This window comes from Solea solea, chromosome 2 (assembly GCF_958295425.1).
Source record: "Solea solea chromosome 2, fSolSol10.1, whole genome shotgun sequence".
Taxonomy (NCBI): domain Eukaryota; kingdom Metazoa; phylum Chordata; class Actinopteri; order Pleuronectiformes; family Soleidae; genus Solea; species Solea solea.
This window is the reverse complement of record NC_081135.1, coordinates 36,416,184-36,435,864: the sequence shown is the minus strand read 5'-3', so window position 1 is coordinate 36,435,864 and position 19,681 is coordinate 36,416,184. Positions and strand designations below refer to the sequence as shown.

At 40.1% G+C, this 19,681-nt stretch overlaps 2 protein-coding genes across 2 annotated transcripts; both read right to left on the bottom strand.

The window, feature by feature from the left end:
- Nucleotides 1-307: 307 nt before the first annotated feature.
- On the bottom strand, nt 308-9,113 carry LOC131475272 (butyrophilin-like protein 2). Its single transcript, XM_058653245.1, has 9 exons — nt 8,266-9,113; nt 7,702-7,766; nt 6,649-6,996; nt 5,775-6,122; nt 4,900-5,247; nt 4,300-4,647; nt 2,500-2,642; nt 1,966-2,069; nt 308-1,424 (listed from the first exon to the last, which is right to left on the bottom strand). The coding sequence occupies exons 1-9, from the start codon at nt 8,295-8,297 to the stop codon at nt 1,250-1,252; spliced, it is 1,911 nt and encodes a 636-aa protein (XP_058509228.1). The 5' UTR covers nt 8,298-9,113; the 3' UTR covers nt 308-1,249.
- A 62-nt stretch (nt 9,114-9,175) lies between these two features.
- Nucleotides 9,176-14,560, bottom strand: LOC131475178 (CD209 antigen-like protein C). The gene is made up of 6 exons (XM_058653095.1): nt 14,479-14,560; nt 14,292-14,408; nt 14,062-14,208; nt 13,456-13,598; nt 10,293-10,396; nt 9,176-9,820 (listed from the first exon to the last, which is right to left on the bottom strand). The coding sequence occupies exons 1-6, from the start codon at nt 14,558-14,560 to the stop codon at nt 9,646-9,648; spliced, it is 768 nt and encodes a 255-aa protein (XP_058509078.1). The 3' UTR covers nt 9,176-9,645.
- Between the last annotated feature and the right edge of the window lie 5,121 nt (nt 14,561-19,681).

Sequence of the window (19,681 nt, the reverse complement as noted above, 5' to 3'; positions counted from 1 at the left end):
CTTAAAAACATTATTTTCCTCCTCATCATTGGTATATGAAATCAGATTTGTAAATTCATGTTCAACCTTTAAGAAGTAAACGCATAAAAATACACTTTCTGTTTCTTTTGTCCACACGGACTGCTGTGGAAATATGGCGCCACAAGATGGAAGACTTTATCAAATAACTTCTGTCGGCCCCCTGAGGAATTCTGAGTAATGACCAAAATAAACGCTAGTGCCTTTACTTGATGACTTCCCACGAGATCCCACACCCAGGGAGATTCTGCTTCATCGTATTTGGTACTTTCATTTCTTACAAATATCATGGGTTTTTAATGTAAAACTTTAATATGTAAAAGCAGTTAGTTAGAAAAACGTGACTATTTTTAGCCACTGGCAAAGAGTATCTTACTGCAACTTCCGCTATCTCAGTGGAGGTTTCACACGTAATGATTTTACAGGATGTACGGCAGATAAAAGAACTTTAGTAAAGGAACCACAGCTTTTGAACAATCCTAAATGTCACGTAAAGCAATCCACTGTACAAAAATACAAAAGTCCAAAATTTCAGTTACATACAAATCAATGCATTTAATGCCTGCCCCATACTAGAGGATAGTTGGCCCAACTGTTGGCCTGATATGGCCTTTTTCGACAATCGTGGGTGCCTTATGATTTGAGGTTGGTTTGAACAGATTATCTGGCCAAATTATCCTGTGGTGTGAGGATTAACGGACACGATTTTAACGTCATTGGACGAGTCTTCCTGATTTCAAATCGTAAGTAAAAAGGTTTGATATTTACGATTAGAGCGTGAGCAGAACCCAGAATAACCAATGAGGATGATTTACTTTTGTTTAGAACCGTAACTTGTAGAAACCAAGTTGATTCAGTCTTCTCAGCCATGACTTCATCCACAGATAAAAAGCTATTAACTGACAACGCCGACGTGACTTCAGAGTGTAAACAGACATGTTCACATTCTGAAGTCACGTTAAATCACGCAGCTTTCTGTGAAATCCCTGGAATCGTTTGATTAAACACCAAGTGTGTGGTCCTGCGTCTTGACTAGATTGTGTAGTATGTGTGTCCTCAGGATTAAAACATTGCAAATCAATTACAAATACCGTTGTGTCTGTGGTCTCCCACGTTTTTAAAATCAAGTCAAGTCCTCTGGTGTGAGGCAGTGTCTATCACAGAACATGATAATACATTTAATTTACAAAATATGCATGTGAATGATTAAAGTAAAAGTACGAACAAGACTTTAATCCTCAATTAATAGCGATGCATTTTTTTCACAGAGCCAGCTCAGGCTGGCATCACACCGCAGGTCGTTCCAGTTTCTGTTAAAGTTCACCCTCGGCCGGAGAACTGCACAGTCCTCTTCGCCGTTAGCTGGATCTCCTCTGCCGTTATCTGGCTGAAAGGTCTGCCAAAACCTAGAGCGATATATTCAGGGAGTGAACTTTTCAGGTCAAGAGGTCAGAAAAACTCAAATGACTTTGGATTTAAATGATGCGTGTGGTGCTTCGTAAACCACTCACTCTTCTGCTGCTGCACCAAAGTCCAGTGAGAAAATCACTGATTTTACTTCTTGATCCGCTACTGCTTCATCAGTAGGTTCAATTGTGTTATCTTGTGACTTTGGTTGTTGAAAATCTTCATTCATATTCACCTAATTGACACAAATTTACCAAACAGGGCAACTAACTGTAGACCAGGAACTTTCTGTGTCCCCACAAGATAAAAATGAAATGACTTTCTCTATGGACTTTGGTGTGAGGGAATGAGTGGTTTATAAATTGAGACAAACGTTGACTTTGTTTATTGGCTTGAATCAGTTTCCCTGCAGGCAGCAATATTTTTACTGAGCACCTTTCAGGTGCGTGTGGTAGTCAGCTGTTTGAACGACACTGACACATTCAAATACAAACAAACAGTATGTTAACCTACAGCTACATTTGACTGTGTTAGTCTTACGGCAGAGTGAGAGGTCTTCCGTCCGTCCAAATCCAGTCACCCTCGGTGAGTCTGTCTGTCAAGCCAATCCAAATGTCATGCCTGCTCATTTTGCAGATGAACATCTGTTAGAGACAAGGAGGAAATAAACTATTCCCGTATTGTTTTAGCACAAATAAGGAGCTATTTAAGCAAATTAGCCCACCCACTGTATATTGACACTACAGTGAACAGACGGGTTTGAATGCATCAGTTTTAGGCAAATGCAACTCAGTTACTCCCAAACATACACTGAGACATCTAAGACATAACAAACAATTGAAATCCATTTGTCCACCTGTGTGTGCCAAGATGATGGATGACATGACCAGTTGCACCTTTGTTTTTATCTTGACAATAATCTCAATCTCTGGAGAATAAAAGTTATTTATCTCCAGTTATACATATAATATGTAGTTAATAATTTCAATTGTGTGATATTTTAAGAATAAATTGTTCACATTATGATAGCACAAAAACAAAAACCCAAAAGCGGAGGTGACAAACTCCCTTTACCTGTTCTTCAGTGCTGCCGATGGTCACCAGATCAGCTCCTCTCTCCATGCAGTCCTTCCTGCCTTTATACCAAGAACCATATGTCGTGGAGAAGAGATAACAGGACGATTGAGCCGTTGTCCATCCATCGGGACAAGTCTTCACTGTGCACAACAAGAACAAACAAAATTGCATCAACACTCTGTTTTGGACAAATTCTGAAGCTACTGTAGCTCTTCTGCCACCTTGTGAGGTGAAAAGAACCTGGTACTGCTGTATTGTAGCGGTAGCAGCTAAATGACACGTCACAGTGTTTAAAATGAGTGACACGCAAATGTGAGGACGCCTCAGCTCACCCCTCTCTTTCCCAAGTACATTAGTAATGGTGGCCTTCACATAGAAGAGAGAAGGTCATTAACAAGCACACTGAGTTCATATATATTCATAGAAAAAGTCATTTATGCTTTGCGTTTATGAGAGAGTATTACTTCACTGATTGTGTAGCTGCTAGGATTCTACAGTACATCAACAACATACACACAAACGACACCTATGTGTGCTATGTGTGATTTACTGTGAAACATGTACGACAGAAGTTCTATTAACTGTATAAGTAGCAATGTTTGTATGGTGGCAGCCGAGTTCCGACTACAAATACAATGCACCATTATTGTAAAGTGGCTAGAGTAGCTGCTAGGTTTCTACAGTAGCTGGTGCTAAAGTAGCTGCTAGTTGATACAGGAGCTGCTAGGTTTCTAAAGTAGCTGCTAGTTGATACAGTAGCTTCTAGGTTTCTACAGTAGCTGGTGCTAAAGTAGCTACTAGTTGATACAGTAGCTTCTAGGTTTCTACAGTAGCTGGTGCTAAAGTAGCTGCTAGTTGATACAGGAGCTGCTAGGTTTCTACAGTAGCTGGTGCTAAAGTAGCTGCTAGTTGATACAGGAGCTGCTAGGTTTCTACAGTAACTGGTGCTAAAGTAGCTGCTAGTTGATACAGGAGCTGCTAGGTTCTAAAGTAGCTGCTAGTTGATACAGTAGCTTCTATGTTTCTACAGTAGCTGGTGCTAGAGTAGCTGCTAGTTGATACAGGAGCTGTTAGGTGTCTACAGTAGCTGGTGCTAAAGTAGCTGCTAGTTGATACAGGAGCTGCTAAGTTTCTACAGTAACTGGTGCTAAAGTAGCTGCTAGTTGATACAGGAACTGCTAGGTTTCTACAGTAGCTGTTGCTAGAGTAGCTGCTAGTTGATACAGTAGCTTTTAGGTTTCTACGGTAGCTAGTGCTAGAGTAGCTGCTAGTTGATACAGGAGCTGCTAGGTTTCGACAGTAGCTGCTGCTAGAGTAGCTGCTAGTTGTTACAGGAGCTGCTAGGTTTCTACAGTAGCTGCTGCTAGAGTAGCTGCTAGTTGTTACAGTTGCTGCTAGTTGTTACAGGAGCTGCTAGGTTTCTACAGTAGCTGCTAACTACTTTGAAATTAATTAATTTGGTGCCTGGTGTCATCTCAAGATGACAGTTTATGATGTCTGTCCTCTACTGGTTAGCTTTTCTTTTTCGAAAATATCAAATTTGCTGGTTCCAAATTTTGCCTGAGATAAAAAAAAAAGAAAGAAAAAACAAACAAACTTGTCTTGATTCTCCACTTAAAAAATATCAACATCTGGTGCCAGAGTATTAGATAATCGGAATGGACATATCCTTATTTCCCCTCCCAGACTTCAAATATTTACACACTGCTTGCCAATGCTAAATCACTATGATTAAGTTCCATCACTGAAATTTTTAAAGCAAACACACATCAAAGCTGGAAATACGAGTCATGCTACCTGCTGTCCTGAGATAGATGTTGACTTTCCCTTTACCCGTAGAGGAGCGGATGGTGCAGGTGTACTCCCCGGCATCAGTGCGCGTCACACCCCTCAGCAGCAGAGAAGCGTTTCCTCTGATCAAATCATCAGGAAAGACCTCTGTTCTTCCTCTGAATTCTGAGCTCTGGTCACTAATGTTTACTGCTCCGTTACTGTACTGGTAAAAAAAAAACTCCACTCCTTTCTTTACCCAGGTGACTGACACCTGGTCGAGACTTGGCGTGGTCATGTAGCAGCTGAGAAGCTGGTCCTCGCCCAGGATTGTGATGGGCGTTTTGTTAGTGCTCATCACATCGTAAAGGATTTCTGAGGGAACAGGAACAGACATGTGATTGAAAATATGATGAGATCACTGTTGTTGACAGATTATACTTACATTTAGTGATATTTTCTTTTGCATAAATCCGAACATTTCAAAAAGATCTAGTTTTGTTTCTCAGGTTTTCACTTTTTTGAATTCCCCCTGAGGTAGCATGGGATGTTGCAGAAGTTACCTGGTGGCTCTATTATAAAACATGTGAAGAAGACACAGAAATCTGGAGAGTTGAGTCACTCTACCTGCTGTTCTTAGATAGATGTTGACTTCCCCTTGACCTGTAGAAGAACTGATGTTGCAGGTGTACTCCCCGTCATCAGTGGGTCTCACATTCCTCAGCAGCAGAGAGGCGTTTCCTGTGACCAAAGCATCAGGGAACATCTCTGCTCTCCCTGTGAATTGTGAGTTCTGGTTGGTAAGATTTGCAGATCCATTACTGTACTGGTAGACGAACCCCTCCATTCCCTTCTTCGCCCAGGAAACAGACACCTGCTCAATATTTTGCGGGGTCAGGTAGCAGCTGAGAAGCTGGTCTTCACCCAGAAATCTGATGGCCGTTTTGTTAGTGCTCAACACATCATAAGAGACTGCTGTGGGATGAGGGAACAGGAACAGACACATGTTTGAAAATATAATCAAATCAAAACAAACACAAGACAAAGAACAAACACAACAGTGGAGGACATCCGGCAGCTCTTATTTTTCCTGCTTGTTTTGTGGCTGTTTGTCTCAACAAGACATTCTCATACAAGCTTTGTATAAGAATAGACTGTGCCACAGTGGTCACAACAGAGTGATGCTTTTCTGTCAGCCAATCAGCTGAATGTCGTGGCTGTGGCTGACCATACCGTACCATTTCACTCTAGTACCCCAAGGGTGCCAAAGAATGGAATGGTTGGTGTTGGTTATTTTGGTAGTATTGCTAATGGAAATGCAAAATAAATATGCACAGTACTGTACCAAACCAACAAACATTGAACATTTAAAATCTTGTTTTGTTTGACTGCTCCACACTTTCTCAAATTCTCCCTAGGGTTGCCAAGGACGTAGCAGAAGGTCCTTGAGGGCTCCACCATTAACAATGACACAGCAAAACGGGAGAGATGATTCACGCTACCTGCTGTTTTAAGATAGATGTTGACTTCCCCTTGACCTGTAGAAGAACTGATGTTGCAGGTGTACTCCCCGTCATCAGTGGGTCTCACATTCCTCAGCAGCAGAGAGGCGTTTCCTGTGACCAAAGCATCAGGGAACATCTCTGCTCTCCCTGTGAATTGTGAGTTCTGGTAGGTAAGATTTGCAGATCCATTACTGTACTGGTAGACGAACCCCTCCATTCCCTTCTTCGCCCAGGAAACAGACACCTGCTCGGTATTTTGCGGGGTCAGGTAGCAGCTGAGAAGCTGGTCTTCACCCAGAAATCTGATGGCCGTTTTGTTAGTGCTCAACACATCATAAGAGACTGCTGTGGGATGAGGGAACAGGAACAGACACATGTTTGAAAATATAATCAAATCAAAACAAACAACGACAAAGAACAAACACAACAGTGGAGGACATCCGGCAGCTCTTATTTTTCCTGCTTGTTTTGTGGCTGTTTGTCTCAACAAGACATTCTCATACAAGCTTTGTATAAGAAAAGACTGTGCCACAATGGTCACAACAGAGTGACGCTTTTCTGTCAACCAATCAGCTGAATGTCGTGGCTGGGGCTGACCATACCGTACCATTTCACTCTAGTACCCCAAGGGTGCCAAAGAATGGAATGGTTGGTGTTGGTTATTTTGGTAGTATTCCTAATGCAAATGCAAAATAAATATGCACAGTACTGTACCAAACCAACAAACATTGAACATTTAAAATCTTGTTTTGTTTGACTGCTCCACACTTTCTCAAATTCTCCCTAGGGTTGCCAAGGACGTTGCAGAAGGTCCTTGAGGGCTCCACCATTAACAATGACACAGCAAAACTGGAGAGATGATTCACGCTACCTGCTGTTTTGAGATAGATGTTGACTTTCCCTTCACCCATATAGGAGCTGATGCTGCAGGTGTACTCCCCTTCATCAGTGCTCGTCACATTCCTCAGCAGCAGAGAGGCGTTTCCTGTGACCAAAGCATCAGGGAAGAGCTCTGTCCTCCCTCGGAATTCTGAGTTCTGGTCCCCAAGATTTGCCGCCCCACTCCTGTACTGGTAAATGAGCCCTTCGACTCCCTTCTTCTCCCAGGAAACAGACACCTGGCTTATACTCTGTGTGGTCAGATAGCAGCTGAGAAGCTGGGCCTTGCCCAGCTCGCCGATGGGCGTGGTGTTACTGCTCAGCACACCATAAGAGGGTGCTGTGGGACACAGACACGGAACAGAAACAGATCAGTTTTATTCACAGATTCCAGTTTTAATGCAATCCTGAACATTTAAAAAAAAAAAAAATTTGCCTTGAAATAACTTTGATTTACATTTCTATATGCCATTTAAAAAAATGGGATTCATTGCTGTAGACAAATGGGAGAATTCCAATGTTCCAAGAGGACACAATTCATAGTTGCAACTATACCCGCTGTTGATCATTTAGCTGCTACTGTAGCTGCTAGCTAATGCTGTTGATGATACTGAAGCTGCTAGTTGAGTTTAGCTGCTACTGTAGCTGCTAGCTAATGCTGTTGTTGATACTGAAGCTGCTAGTTGAATTTAGCTGCTACTGTAGCTGCTAGCTAATGGTGTTATTGAAACTGAAGCTGTTAGTTGATCATTTAGCTGCTACTATAGCTAGCTAATGCTGTTGTTGATACTGAAGCTGCTAGTTGGATTTAGCTGCAACTGTAGCTGCTAGCTAATGGTGTTTTTGATACTGAAGCTGCTAGTTGAATTTAGCTGCTACTGTAGCTGCTAGCTAATGGTGTTGTTGATACTTTTGCACATTTTAAATTTAAATCTCATCAAACTTGTAATAAAAGCTGATTATTTCGGGGGGTTTACATATTGCTATTTATTAGTTATGCCTTATGCACTATCACTAATAATGATAGGATTCTGAAATGTCTTACTTGAGAAGGCCAAGCATAAGAAGAGGATGATGAGGACCCAGAATACAATGGTGAGTACGATCATGCTGCACACAGAGGGAAATACAAAGACACAAGAACTTCAGCTGATGTAAACACGTTCTTCACACTGTTTTGCAGATTTAAGTTAGGGTCACATATCTTTATAACTCTGCATCAGTGCAGTGTTTACTGTTGAGGTGGAGCTACTCATCTTTAATCCTTTATAGGCCTTCAGCTTACAACATCTTTAGTGTTTATGACACTAATCTAGCAAGTCGCTGACACCTGATCAATAACAAGAAACGTTATGGAGGAGGTTTAATGAGTAAACAAGTTGAAAATATATGAGAACAAACTCTTAAATATTTAAATTTGACAAATAAACAGTAACTATATGCAAAACAAGTACAATATTTCCAGAGGAAAATGTAACACAGTGGAAGTTTTAAGTAGCACAGGATCAAAAAAGTACAACAAATTGATTTAAACTATGAACACATGATACTGCAGACCCCCTGTATGTTTTTAACTCCTAATCCCCATTTGTGGAGTATATACTCAAACCTGTAGAAGATGATCTTCCCGAGGTTTTCCATGGCTGCTCACAAAAACTCTGCAGGAGGGAAAACTGTCCAGTCCTGTCATTTAAAAACCCCAAAGTCATGCCATTCCTGCTGAATATCCACACTCCCTCTGAGAGTCACAGACCTACTCTGAATTGACCAAAATGACACACTGCCATTTCGTCTGTTTGGCTTCTCCCACGACACCATGAGCAAATGTTGCATGGAAGGCGGAGGCCTCGCACTTGTTGACAGATTGTCTAAGTCACTTTTTTATTATCCACACTATGGCACGGGCTGATAACCATTGGAAAGAAAATCTACCTCTAATAGCATCAGTAAACACTGCCCACAGGATTTAATGTCCTCAATGACAAGCTTTGGTACTTCTTCAAAAGAACACCATGTCTCTTCCTAAATTTACGACCCTATTTAGAGTAAAAAAGTAATAAATCATGGCACATATGAGAGCACACCATTCCAGAAGGTGCCTGGTTGCAGGTTGGTCTAGTTCCCAGGATACCTGTGTGTGACTTATCAGGTCAGGTGGTATTGTGAAGATACAAGGAGTAGAGTTAGCAGACATGGATGACTTTTTTAAATACCTGGGGTCAACCATGTAAAAGAGAATAAAAGTCAGAAATAAAGTCAAAGAGTCAAGGTTGACATGGTTTGGTCACGTGCAGAGGAGGTTTTGAAGGAGGACATGAGGACAGCTGGTGTAACTGAAGAGGACAAAAGGGACAGGGCAAGATGGAGGCAGATGTGGCGACCCCTAAAGAAGGAAGCTGAAAGAAGAAGAAAAAGGAAGACTTGTGTACTTGTGGTTTGTGTGGGAGCAGCTGCTCTTCTGTATTTGCGTCACAACCTTAATGCAGTTGCTGTACAAACATGGCGGCACAACCCGTCTATATGGTTGAAAAGCAAATAAAAAGGCCTTTATTCCAAAAAAACAAAACAAAAAAGCAGTGAGAGAAAGAAAACATGTGTTATTAGCTACTGGTTAAAAAGTGTCGCACTGCACCTTTCACTGGAACTACTACAAATAATCGTTTAACAGAAAATAACAGTAGCACAGCCAAGAATAAGATGGATAAATACCTATTGTAAATAGATGTAAAAAATATTCTGCGCAGTATGTATGGCAGATTAAAGACTGGTTTCACTCTGTATCTGTTTACTTTGAGGAAGAACAAGAAAAGAAAAAAACCCACAGCCCTGATAACAATCATTTCTCACAAGAAAAAGACAAATCTACAGAAATACACTAATGTGACTTGAACAAAGGTGAACATATATTTACCTTAAAGCAAAATTAAATGACAAAACATTCATGTGAGCGAACAATTGTAACATACGCTGCATAATTATGAACCAAACTTTAAATTTCACTCAATATCAAGGCTTTTTTTTCACAGATCCAGTGCAGGGAGGCATCACATGACAGATCATTCCAGTTGGTATTAACATCCTTTTTAGCAAGGAGAGTTCCACAGTCCTCCTCGCCGTACCGTGCATCTCCATTGCCGTTATCTGGCTGCTGGTTTCGCCAAAACCTATAGAGATTTATGAAACAAGTGAACTTAATCAGAACTTGTCTTATTCATTCAAAAGGTCATAACATACAAAAACCTCTTATACCAATCCTGCACCAAAGTACATTGAGAAAATCGCCGTTTTTACATCAAAGCACGCTGGTGTGAGGGAATGAGTGGTTTACAAAGTGACACAAACTTCCGTTTCCAGTCACAACGGGCTGACTCACTTTGAGATAAAGTGACAATTATCTTCTTAAAATAGTGTACACTTAAGCTGGGGTACTTTTTTTTTTTTTAGTTCAGTGGCAAGAACTGGCTTCCTCGTGGGCAGCCATGTTGTTCTAGTCAAAGAAAAAGTTGTTTTGAAGACGACCATGTGTAACATTATCAATTTTTATCTTTATGATTTGACCATTTAAAACATATATGCAAAATATGTAACTCTATATAACTGCATTTGGATAAGTAACTAAGACTGTGTTGGTCTTACCTCAAAGTAAGAGGACTTCCATCCGTCCATTCCCAGGTATTCTCATGCTCTCTGTCTGACAAACCAATCCAAATGTCATGAGGGCTGAGTTTAGACATGAATTTCTGTAAAGGACACACAGGGAAGAATTGAGCAAATTTCTTTAGGGGTCCCAAACAAAATTTTCCCTTGGCCCATCTGTGGGTCCGGCCCCAGTCTTTGGTAATCACTGGTGATTCCTGACATGACCTTTTTCAGGTCTGCTAGACCTGGCCCTGATGAGGCAGGACCTGATTTTTGAGGGTCTAGTTAGGGGACAAAGAGCAAGTCCCCCTGGGGACCTTTCAGCTGAAAAGCTGACGTTTTTAAGGTCCACTACTCCTCGCGGGGACCAATACCTGGCCCTGATGATGCAGGACCTCATTTCTGAGGGTCTAGTTAGGGTGAACATTTTGGTAGCTGGTTTTGTGCGTGTGTGTACTTGTATTTATAACTTTGTAAGGTCCAAAAAAACACGTACCACCCTATCTTTGTGAGGACATTTTGTCTGGGCCCCACAACTTTAAGTGGCTTTTTCAGGGTTAAGACCTGGTTTTAGGGTTAGGGGCTAGGGAATGCATTATGTCAACCCTCTTTAAGGAATAAAAACAAGTTTGGGTGTCTGTATTCTCACTTTTCTAACCTCCTGGGGACCTTTCCTGACATAAATACTGACTTTTTTTCAGGTCTGCTAGTCCTTGCGGGGACCAAGACCTGAACCTGATGAGGCAGGACCTCATTTTTGAGGGTCTAGTTAGGGGACAAAGAGCAAGTCCCTATTAATGTACCTTAACACATGATAAGGTAAAGATGAACATAGTTAGTTTGTGATGGTTAAAGTTAAGGTAAGGGACTAGGGAATGCATTATGTCGACGAGGGTCCACACAAAAAATGCGAAACCAGCATGTGTGTATGTGTGTGTGTATGCGTGTGAGGAGGACTCACGGTGTGGAATCAGACTCTGAAACTCCTGCAGCTCTTTGGTCTTGTTGGCGAGTTCATCAGTCAGCAGGTCTCTCTCGTCTCTCAGGGAGACAGACTTGTTTTCAGCGACTTGGAGACGCTCAGTGAGGTTGACTGTTACAGCAGCCCAGTGCTGTGCTGAGTCATGGTCTACACAACAACCAAAAAAAAAATGACAAGACACTTTTTGTGTTGTGATAAATTGACAATTTATCAAAAAATAATAACAGAGATATCATCAGAGCTGGACCACGGCACATGCAAACTAAGCGCCTGCTTAGGGCCCCCATGGCTCCCTAAATAGCGGCATATATCCTATAATGAGTCAGAGCAGATACTTGATTGTCCCCCCCCTTTTGGAAGACTTTGTATTTCCCGTATGAGACTCACGGTGGACACCGAGGCCGACGAGTGCAGCCAGCAGGAACACGCTTAGCAGGACCAGAGAGAGGACGACGGCAGCAGCAGCAGCTCCATGAGACCTCGTCGTCTGAGACCTCTTGGCACCTGAGCAGAGGAACAACCAGTCAGTGCAGAACATCAAAACACGGAGAGACACAAGGACACAGGAGAATACCTGAGTCCACTTCTGAACATGTGTGGCGGACACACTTGATGAATTCATCGTTGGCATAGATTGCGTCCATGTCGATATCCATCGTCGGAGTGTGAGCACCGAGCAGCCGAAGCAACACTTTGAGGAAGTCACAACATCTATTCTGAGCTGAGAGTTGCTCACAAAACAAAACCAAACATGACTTCACTCTTTTGGTTGGCTGATAGAAATCGGAAGATTTGTACTTCCTAATTATTATTAATTCTAATCCTCTGTGTTTATGTATTTGACATTCTTATATTTCTGTTTTATTTCACTGCTCACAAATGCCAGGGGCTAAAACAGCTGGTAAGAAAGATGTTATAGACCAGGACGAACAAAAACAGTTGACCGGAACCAAATTTTGAATTTTATGGAACTTGCTTCATAAATGAATCGTACCAACATAAAAAATTTTCACTGGAACTACTACAAATAATCGTTTAACAGAAAATAACAGTAGCACAGCCAAGAATAAGATGGATAAATACCTATTGTAAATAGATGTAAAAAATATTCTGCGCAGTATGTATGGCAGATTAAAGACTGTGGTTTGACTCTGTATCTGTTTACTTTGAGGAAGAACAAGAAAAGAAAAAAACCCACAGCCCTGATAACAATCATTAACAACAGAAAAAGAAGACAAAAAGACAAATCTACAGAAATACACTAATGTGACATGAACAAAGGTGAACATATATTTACCTTAAAGCAAAATGAAATGTCAAAACAATAATGTGAGCGAACAATTGTAACATATGCTGCTTAATTATGAACCAAACTTCAAATTTCACTCAATATCAAGGCTTTTTTTCACAGATCCAGTGCAGGGAGGCATCACATGACAGATCATTCCAGTTGTTATTAACAGCAATGAGAGTTCCACAGTCCTCCTCGCCGTACCGTGCATCTCCATTGCCGTTATCTGGCTGCTGGTTTTGCCAAAACCTATAGAGATTTATGAAACAAGTGAACTTGAACAGAATTTGCCTTATTCATTCAAAAGGTCATAACATACAAAAACCTCTTATACCAATCCTGCACCGAAGTCCATTGAGAAAATCGCCGTTTTTACATCAAAGCACGCTGCAGTTGTAGTTGGTGTGAGGGAATGAGTGGTTTACAAAGTGACACAAACTTCAGTTTCCAGTCACAACGGGCTGACTCACTTTGAGATAAAGGGACAATTATCTTCCTCATTCAGTCAAAGAAAAAGTTGTTTTAAAGACGACCATGTGTAACTTTATTAATTTTTATCTTTATGATTTGACCATTTAAAACATATATGCAAAATATGTAACTCTATATAACTGCATTTGGATAAGTAACTATGACTGTGTTGGTCTTACCTCAAAGTAAGAGGACTTCCATCCATCCATTTCCAGGTATTCTCATGCTCTCTGTCTGACAAACCAATCCAAATGTCATGAGGGCTGAGATAAGACATGAATTTCTGTAAAGGACACACAGGGAAGAATTGAGCAAATTTCTTTAGGGGTCCCAAACAAAATTTTCCCTTGGCCCATCTGTGGGTCCGGCCCCAGTCTTTGGTAATCACTGGTGTAGCTAAGACGGACTCTGTCTACCTGCTCTTCAGTGTTGCTTATGATCACCAGGTCAGCTCCTCTCTTTCTGCAGTCACTCTTGCCGTGATCCCAAGAACCGGACGTCGAGGAGAGAAAATAGCAGGACGACTGAAACATTGTCCATCCATTGGGACAAGGCATCACTGTAAGACAGGAGACAATGGACAACTGAAGACCTGCATCCACCCTCTGTGTACAGCTTTTCCAGGGTTAAGACCTGGTTTTAGGGTAAGGGGTAGGGTTAGGTACTTAGTTGTGATGGTTAAGGTTAGGGTAAGGGGCTAGTTTGGGTGTCTGTATTCTCATTTTTCTAACCTCCTGGGGACCTTTCCTGACATAAATACTGACTTTTTTTCAGGTCTGCTAGTCCTTGCGGGGACCAAGACCTGGCCCTGATGAGGCAGGACCTCATTTTTGAGGGTCTAGTTAGGGGACAAAGAGCAAGTCCCCATTAATGTACCTTAACACATGATAGTTAGTTGTGATGGTTAAGGTTAAGGTAAGGGACTGGGGAATGCATTATGTCGACGAGGGTCCACACAAAGATTGCGAAACCAGCATGTGTGTATGTGTATGTGTGTGTGTATGCGTGTGAGGAGGACTCACAGTGTGGAATCCGACTCTGAAACTCCTGCAGCTCTTTGGTCTTGTTGGCGAGTTCATCAGTCAGCAGGTCTCTCTTGTTTTCAGCGACTTGGAGACGCTCAGCGAGGTTGACTGTTACAGCAGCCCAGTGCTGTGCGGAGTCATGGTCTACACAACAACCAAAAGTCAGAGTAGATACATGATTGTCCCCCCCCTTTTGGAAGACTTTGTATTTCCCGTATGAGACTCACGGTGGACACCGAGGCCGACAAGTGCAGCCAGCAGGAACGCGCTGAGCAGGACCAGAGAGAGGTAGACGGCAGCAGCAGCAGCTCCATGAGACCTCGTCGTCTGAGACCTCTTGGCACCTGAGCAGAGGAACAACCAGTCAGTGCAGAACATCAAAACACAGAGAGACACAAGGACATGGGAGAATACCTGAGTCCACTTCTGAACATGTGTGGCGGACACACTTGATGAATTCATCGTTGGCATAGATTGCGTCCATGTCCTTATCCATCGTCGGAGTGTGAGCACCGAGCAGCCGAAGCAACACTTTGAGGAAGTCACAACATCTGTTCTGAACTGAGAGTTGCTCACAAAACAAAACCAAACATGACAACTCTTTTGGTTGGCTGATAGAAATCAGAAGATTTGTACTTCCTCATTATTATTAATTCTAATCCTGTGTTTATGTATTTGACATTCTTATATTTCTGTCTTATTTCACTGCTCACAAATGCCAGGTGCTAAAACAGCTGGTAGGAAGATGTTATGGACCAGGACGAACAAAAACAGTTGACCGGAACCGTGGCCACAACTCATTTAGAATTTTATGGAACTTGCTTCATAAATGAATCGCACCAACATAAAAAAATTTGTCAATTTGTACTACTTATTAGAAAGTCTGATCTAATCTAATGTAATCTACTTAAAATGTACAAAACATATTAAAACAACACCAGAAGGTCTCATTATATTCTCTTTATACAATAACGTTTGATGTTTTTTTCACACATTGACAAAGTCTGTGCGTCTACGATGAGGCTCATATTAAAGATATTTGACATTCACTCATTCAAAAACATGATAAATGCAGCTGTGTCACGTTTGTTTATTAACAGCAACCAAACATCCTCATGAGCAACATTTTGTTTTTTTAAAGCAGACAAGAGTAAACTACAATGAAACAAACATGACATTTATGGCAACAGAGGTGAAAAGTGTCAGAAAACCTCAATTTCAATGTCTTTTACCTTTGTTTAAGTCTACATTAAAACAGATCGCAGCGGTTTATATTCATATAAATACGCACAAAGAGAGGTTTAGAAGAGGTTGAACAGCCTCTGTCTTATTTGCATTATTTCAGCCGGCCCCATGCTGCAGGTGGAGAGTTTGTATCCCAGACAAGCCCATTCATTGGTCATCTCCATGAAACCTGGGTCTGAGGTGAGGCCGCTCGCTGGAGGAACAAAAACAGGAGAAGCTTAGTTTAATGATATATAATCGCATAAACACGAGCTACGGTGAACTAACTGCCGCGTATCGAGACAAAAAGTTGAAAAGGTTGTCGTCACCTGACAGCAGGTTGTGGAGGTTACAGTAGTTGAGGCCGCCGTCGAGGAGCGTGGTGAAGCTCTGAGACACTGACTTACCCTGGTGAACACATGAATGAATGAATGAATACATTTATTCACAGAAATAACAATAATTATAATAAAAGTAAAATAAAATAATCCATAAAGAAAAAAATGCATTAATTTCACTGCAACTTCACAGAGGTCCTACCACACAGTAAATGACTGTGATTTAGCTGTATTTTCTTGTATAAATACTGTATTTTCTTGTATAAATACTGTATTTTCTTGTTTAAATACTGTAATGTATTGTTTAAATACTGTATTAATAGAGTAATTTCACCATAAAACACAAAAATATGGTGTTATATTCTAAATAATCACAGTTAAAGCCTAATTTATTGTTTGCACGGCCGTTTCGGGCCGTGACAAAGGATTTTTGAACATCTGCAGCTTGTTTTTCTTGCGGACGGTTGATGGTTCCCCGCCTTCATTCACCAGGAAGCGCTTGATACTTACAGACACACGGCAGCCCACGGTGAGGAGGGTGGGAGTGAAGGTGAAGGTGATGTTCTCGCCCTGAACGCCGTCCAGAGACGTGTGGTTGGCCGTGAGTTTCAGAGGCGTCGCCGACACGAGCTGCAGCAGAGAACGAGCGTGAGACGGTTCAAACTTTGTGGAACAAATGTGCAATTTTCAACCACAAAATAAACCCAAATAAAAGAATATTTAAGTATGTAAATGTATGTAAAGATATGTAGATTGCCCCCACAGGCTATTGGGGGGGCCGAAGAAAGCCCTTTAGTTTGCTTATGCCTGGGGCCGGCTGTGGTCATGGTCTTTGTCCTTTGACCCAGTAAGAGATGTTGGTTTTATCTTATTTATAGTATTTTATTGTGTTATTGTTTGTTCTTTTTGGTCTTTTAGGTCTCAGGTTTATTTTATTTTATTGTGTTTTATTTATCTCTGATGTACGGCACTTTGTTTCAGCTGTTGTTGCTGTTTTTAAAGTGTATAATCAAGCGAATAATAAAATACTCATGGCCGTCCCTACTGATGCTGACAGTCATCTATATTTACTCTGAAAAGAAAGAATAAAAGAAAAAATACTGCTATAAATTGTTTACTAAACTACAGATATTTAAAATTAAAAAATAAAATACTACTTCAAATGTTTAATTTAATAATTAAATTACACTTTGTTCATTGAAATGATTGTGTTCATTATAAAATTGCCCAAAGTGCATGTAATATTTGTTATACCACAAATATAATATAAAAAAACAACTATTTATTCTCTTTATAACTTAATTTTAAGTTATTTCATGCGTTTATGTGAAGGTCTATAATACTATCCGTGGCAGCTACAACAAAAACAACACTAAAAAAATATTGTATTTATATTGTTAAATTATAAGACAACAAAATAAAGGTTCATACCGTATAAATAGGAGTGAAGGCCTGGATCTGTGCCGCCACTTTGGTGCTAACTTCAGCACAAGGTGCACTAAAGAGCCTGCAACAAAGACAGTAAAAGGTTTAGATGTAATCAATATAATTCATAAAAATTAAGAAAAATAAATGAACCTACCAGAGTGAGGAGCAGAAAGAGTGGTACGCAGGAGCTGGAGGAGGAGGAGGTGGAGCGCAAGACGAAGAGCCGAACAGCATCAGCGTCATCAGTGGCAGCAGCAGCAGAGTTCTCATGTTGGTCATGATGAAGCTGGTGTTTCTTCTCAGAGTGGAGCAGAGCTGTGGTGTTGTGAGGAAGTGGATGGAAGTGTGAAGCTGAGGGAGTTTCCACGGCACTCTTATAGAAGCTCATCACAAGGGCAGGAGACAAAAGAGGCTTGAAATCAATCTTCTGTGACTCTGCCGCCTCTGTCCCTGCTCCTGATCACATGGATTGTTTTTGTTGCGGTGCATTTTTTCATGTTTCTTTTTGGGTCACGTTAAAATAATACAATTAGAAATAAACTAGGAGTGCAGCAGTCCCCTGACCTCACTGTGTCCCTCACTCAACGGTGCGTACATGTATTTGGGGTCAGTGTCTTGTGTCACATATGAAGTTTCAAGGCGATTGGTCAATGTGGGCCGAAGTTATAGGGCACTTCCTGTTCCGTGGCGAATGGTGGAAATTCGCAAAATTCCAAAATGCTGCCATGTGTGGTTGCCAAGGTCACGCCCCTTTTGAGTCCACAAAAATCTTTCAGCAATTTTTTTTACCTTTGATGTGTCCAGTACAAATTGTCGTGTTTTTTTTATGTTGGTACGACAAACACGCTCAGAGGAGTTCGCTCATCTACGTAGGGTGCAAATCGCCAAGATGGACGCCAAAATTAAAAATGGCCAACTTCCTGTTGGACTTTTTTGTTCTTTTTCGACTTGGTCTGTGACATGTTTCCACCAAGGTTTGTGAAATTTGGTGCAATGTAGTAATTTTAGAAATTTTCTTGCATATTTTATACATTTTCTCATCAGTTTACTAATTTAACAAAACATTTTTTAACAGTTTTTTCAGCTCAACGTTGTCTTTTTTAGGGTACAATTATTTGACTTACTTTAATTAAAGATGAAAATAATTCTACCAATTTTTGTACAAATGTACAGTCACCTGATTGTATTAATTGTTGTTTTTCATGACCCCAGCGGCCATTTTTGGACCTCATGTTTTGACAGTAGCCCACAATGGACAAACTACACATGTATCTTTTGATGCTAACTGAAGGCTACTGAAGATTAGATATGCACATATGCAACTAACAATAATGTATCATTGTTGATACATTTTACTCACTGTTCCTTATAGATAACAGTTATATTGCAGAATTTGGGATTAAAATTTAGATTTTGACTTGAAAATTTGAACTTGAAGACGTCATCACTTACAAGTTTGGGAAACACAAATAGATATTTTCCACCATTTTCTACACAAAATAATTTGAATTACTTGAGAAAATAATGCACAGATTAGTTGCAGATATTTTCACTCTTAAGACATCACTAGTTCACTAGACACTACTTTATTATAAAACTTTGAATATTTCCTCCTGTAGACCATTTACATGCTGTCAAAACAACAGTTTCATAGTAAAATAAAAATAAAAAAGTTGCAGATGAAGTTTAATAAGACAGAAATACAGACCTCAGTCAATCTTTAACATTCGGCAGCGATTTAAAGGCTGGATTATTCCCTTTGTCTCACAAAGACCCTGAGAACTAAAGGGTGAAATGTAGATTAAGATCCACGCGTCATGTGGCAAACAAAGCACTGGAGTGTGGTCATGTGATTTACTTGGAAACAAAGGTCAGGTCCTTGTCCTTTGTGTTGCTGATGAAGCGGGTAACCCTTTTTATTTAAGTGTAAACTTAAGGGTTTTGATGATTGTGGGTGATGTATGGAAGCCCATGGTGATCAAAATTACAAAAATGATAGACTATGTGTATCAATAAATAAATAAATACAGACTAAATGTTTCATGTATCAGCTGTATTTGCTTCTGATGTAAGTTAATACTTCTTATTTGTTTTATTTGCTTTTTATTTTTAAATATTTGTTGTATTTGTCTTTTATTTTATTTGTTCTATCATTTCTATCATTTTCAGTTTTATTTTATTAACCTGGCATATTGAATATTATTAGATGTAACTTACTTACGTCTACTTTTTTGACGATAGCAAAACCTCATCTTGTGTAATTTCTATTTAACTCTTAGTTATTTTAATTTTCCAAACTGATGTATATATACATATATATATGTATATATATATATTCTCAGAGAAGAAGCCCAGTGAGTCAGCTCAAATTTGGCTATAAAAATAAATAAATAAATAATAATAACAAAATGTTTAACATTTTTAAATAAAAAAAGTATTTGAAAGATTTCTGAAATATTTACGTTTTCTTTTTTATGACAGGTTGTCCAATAAATTTAAGCACTACATAAATACATACACATACACATTTATGTATATAAATATATATATATATATATATATACACACATACATATATATGTATATATATACACACATATGTATATATATATATATATTTATACTGT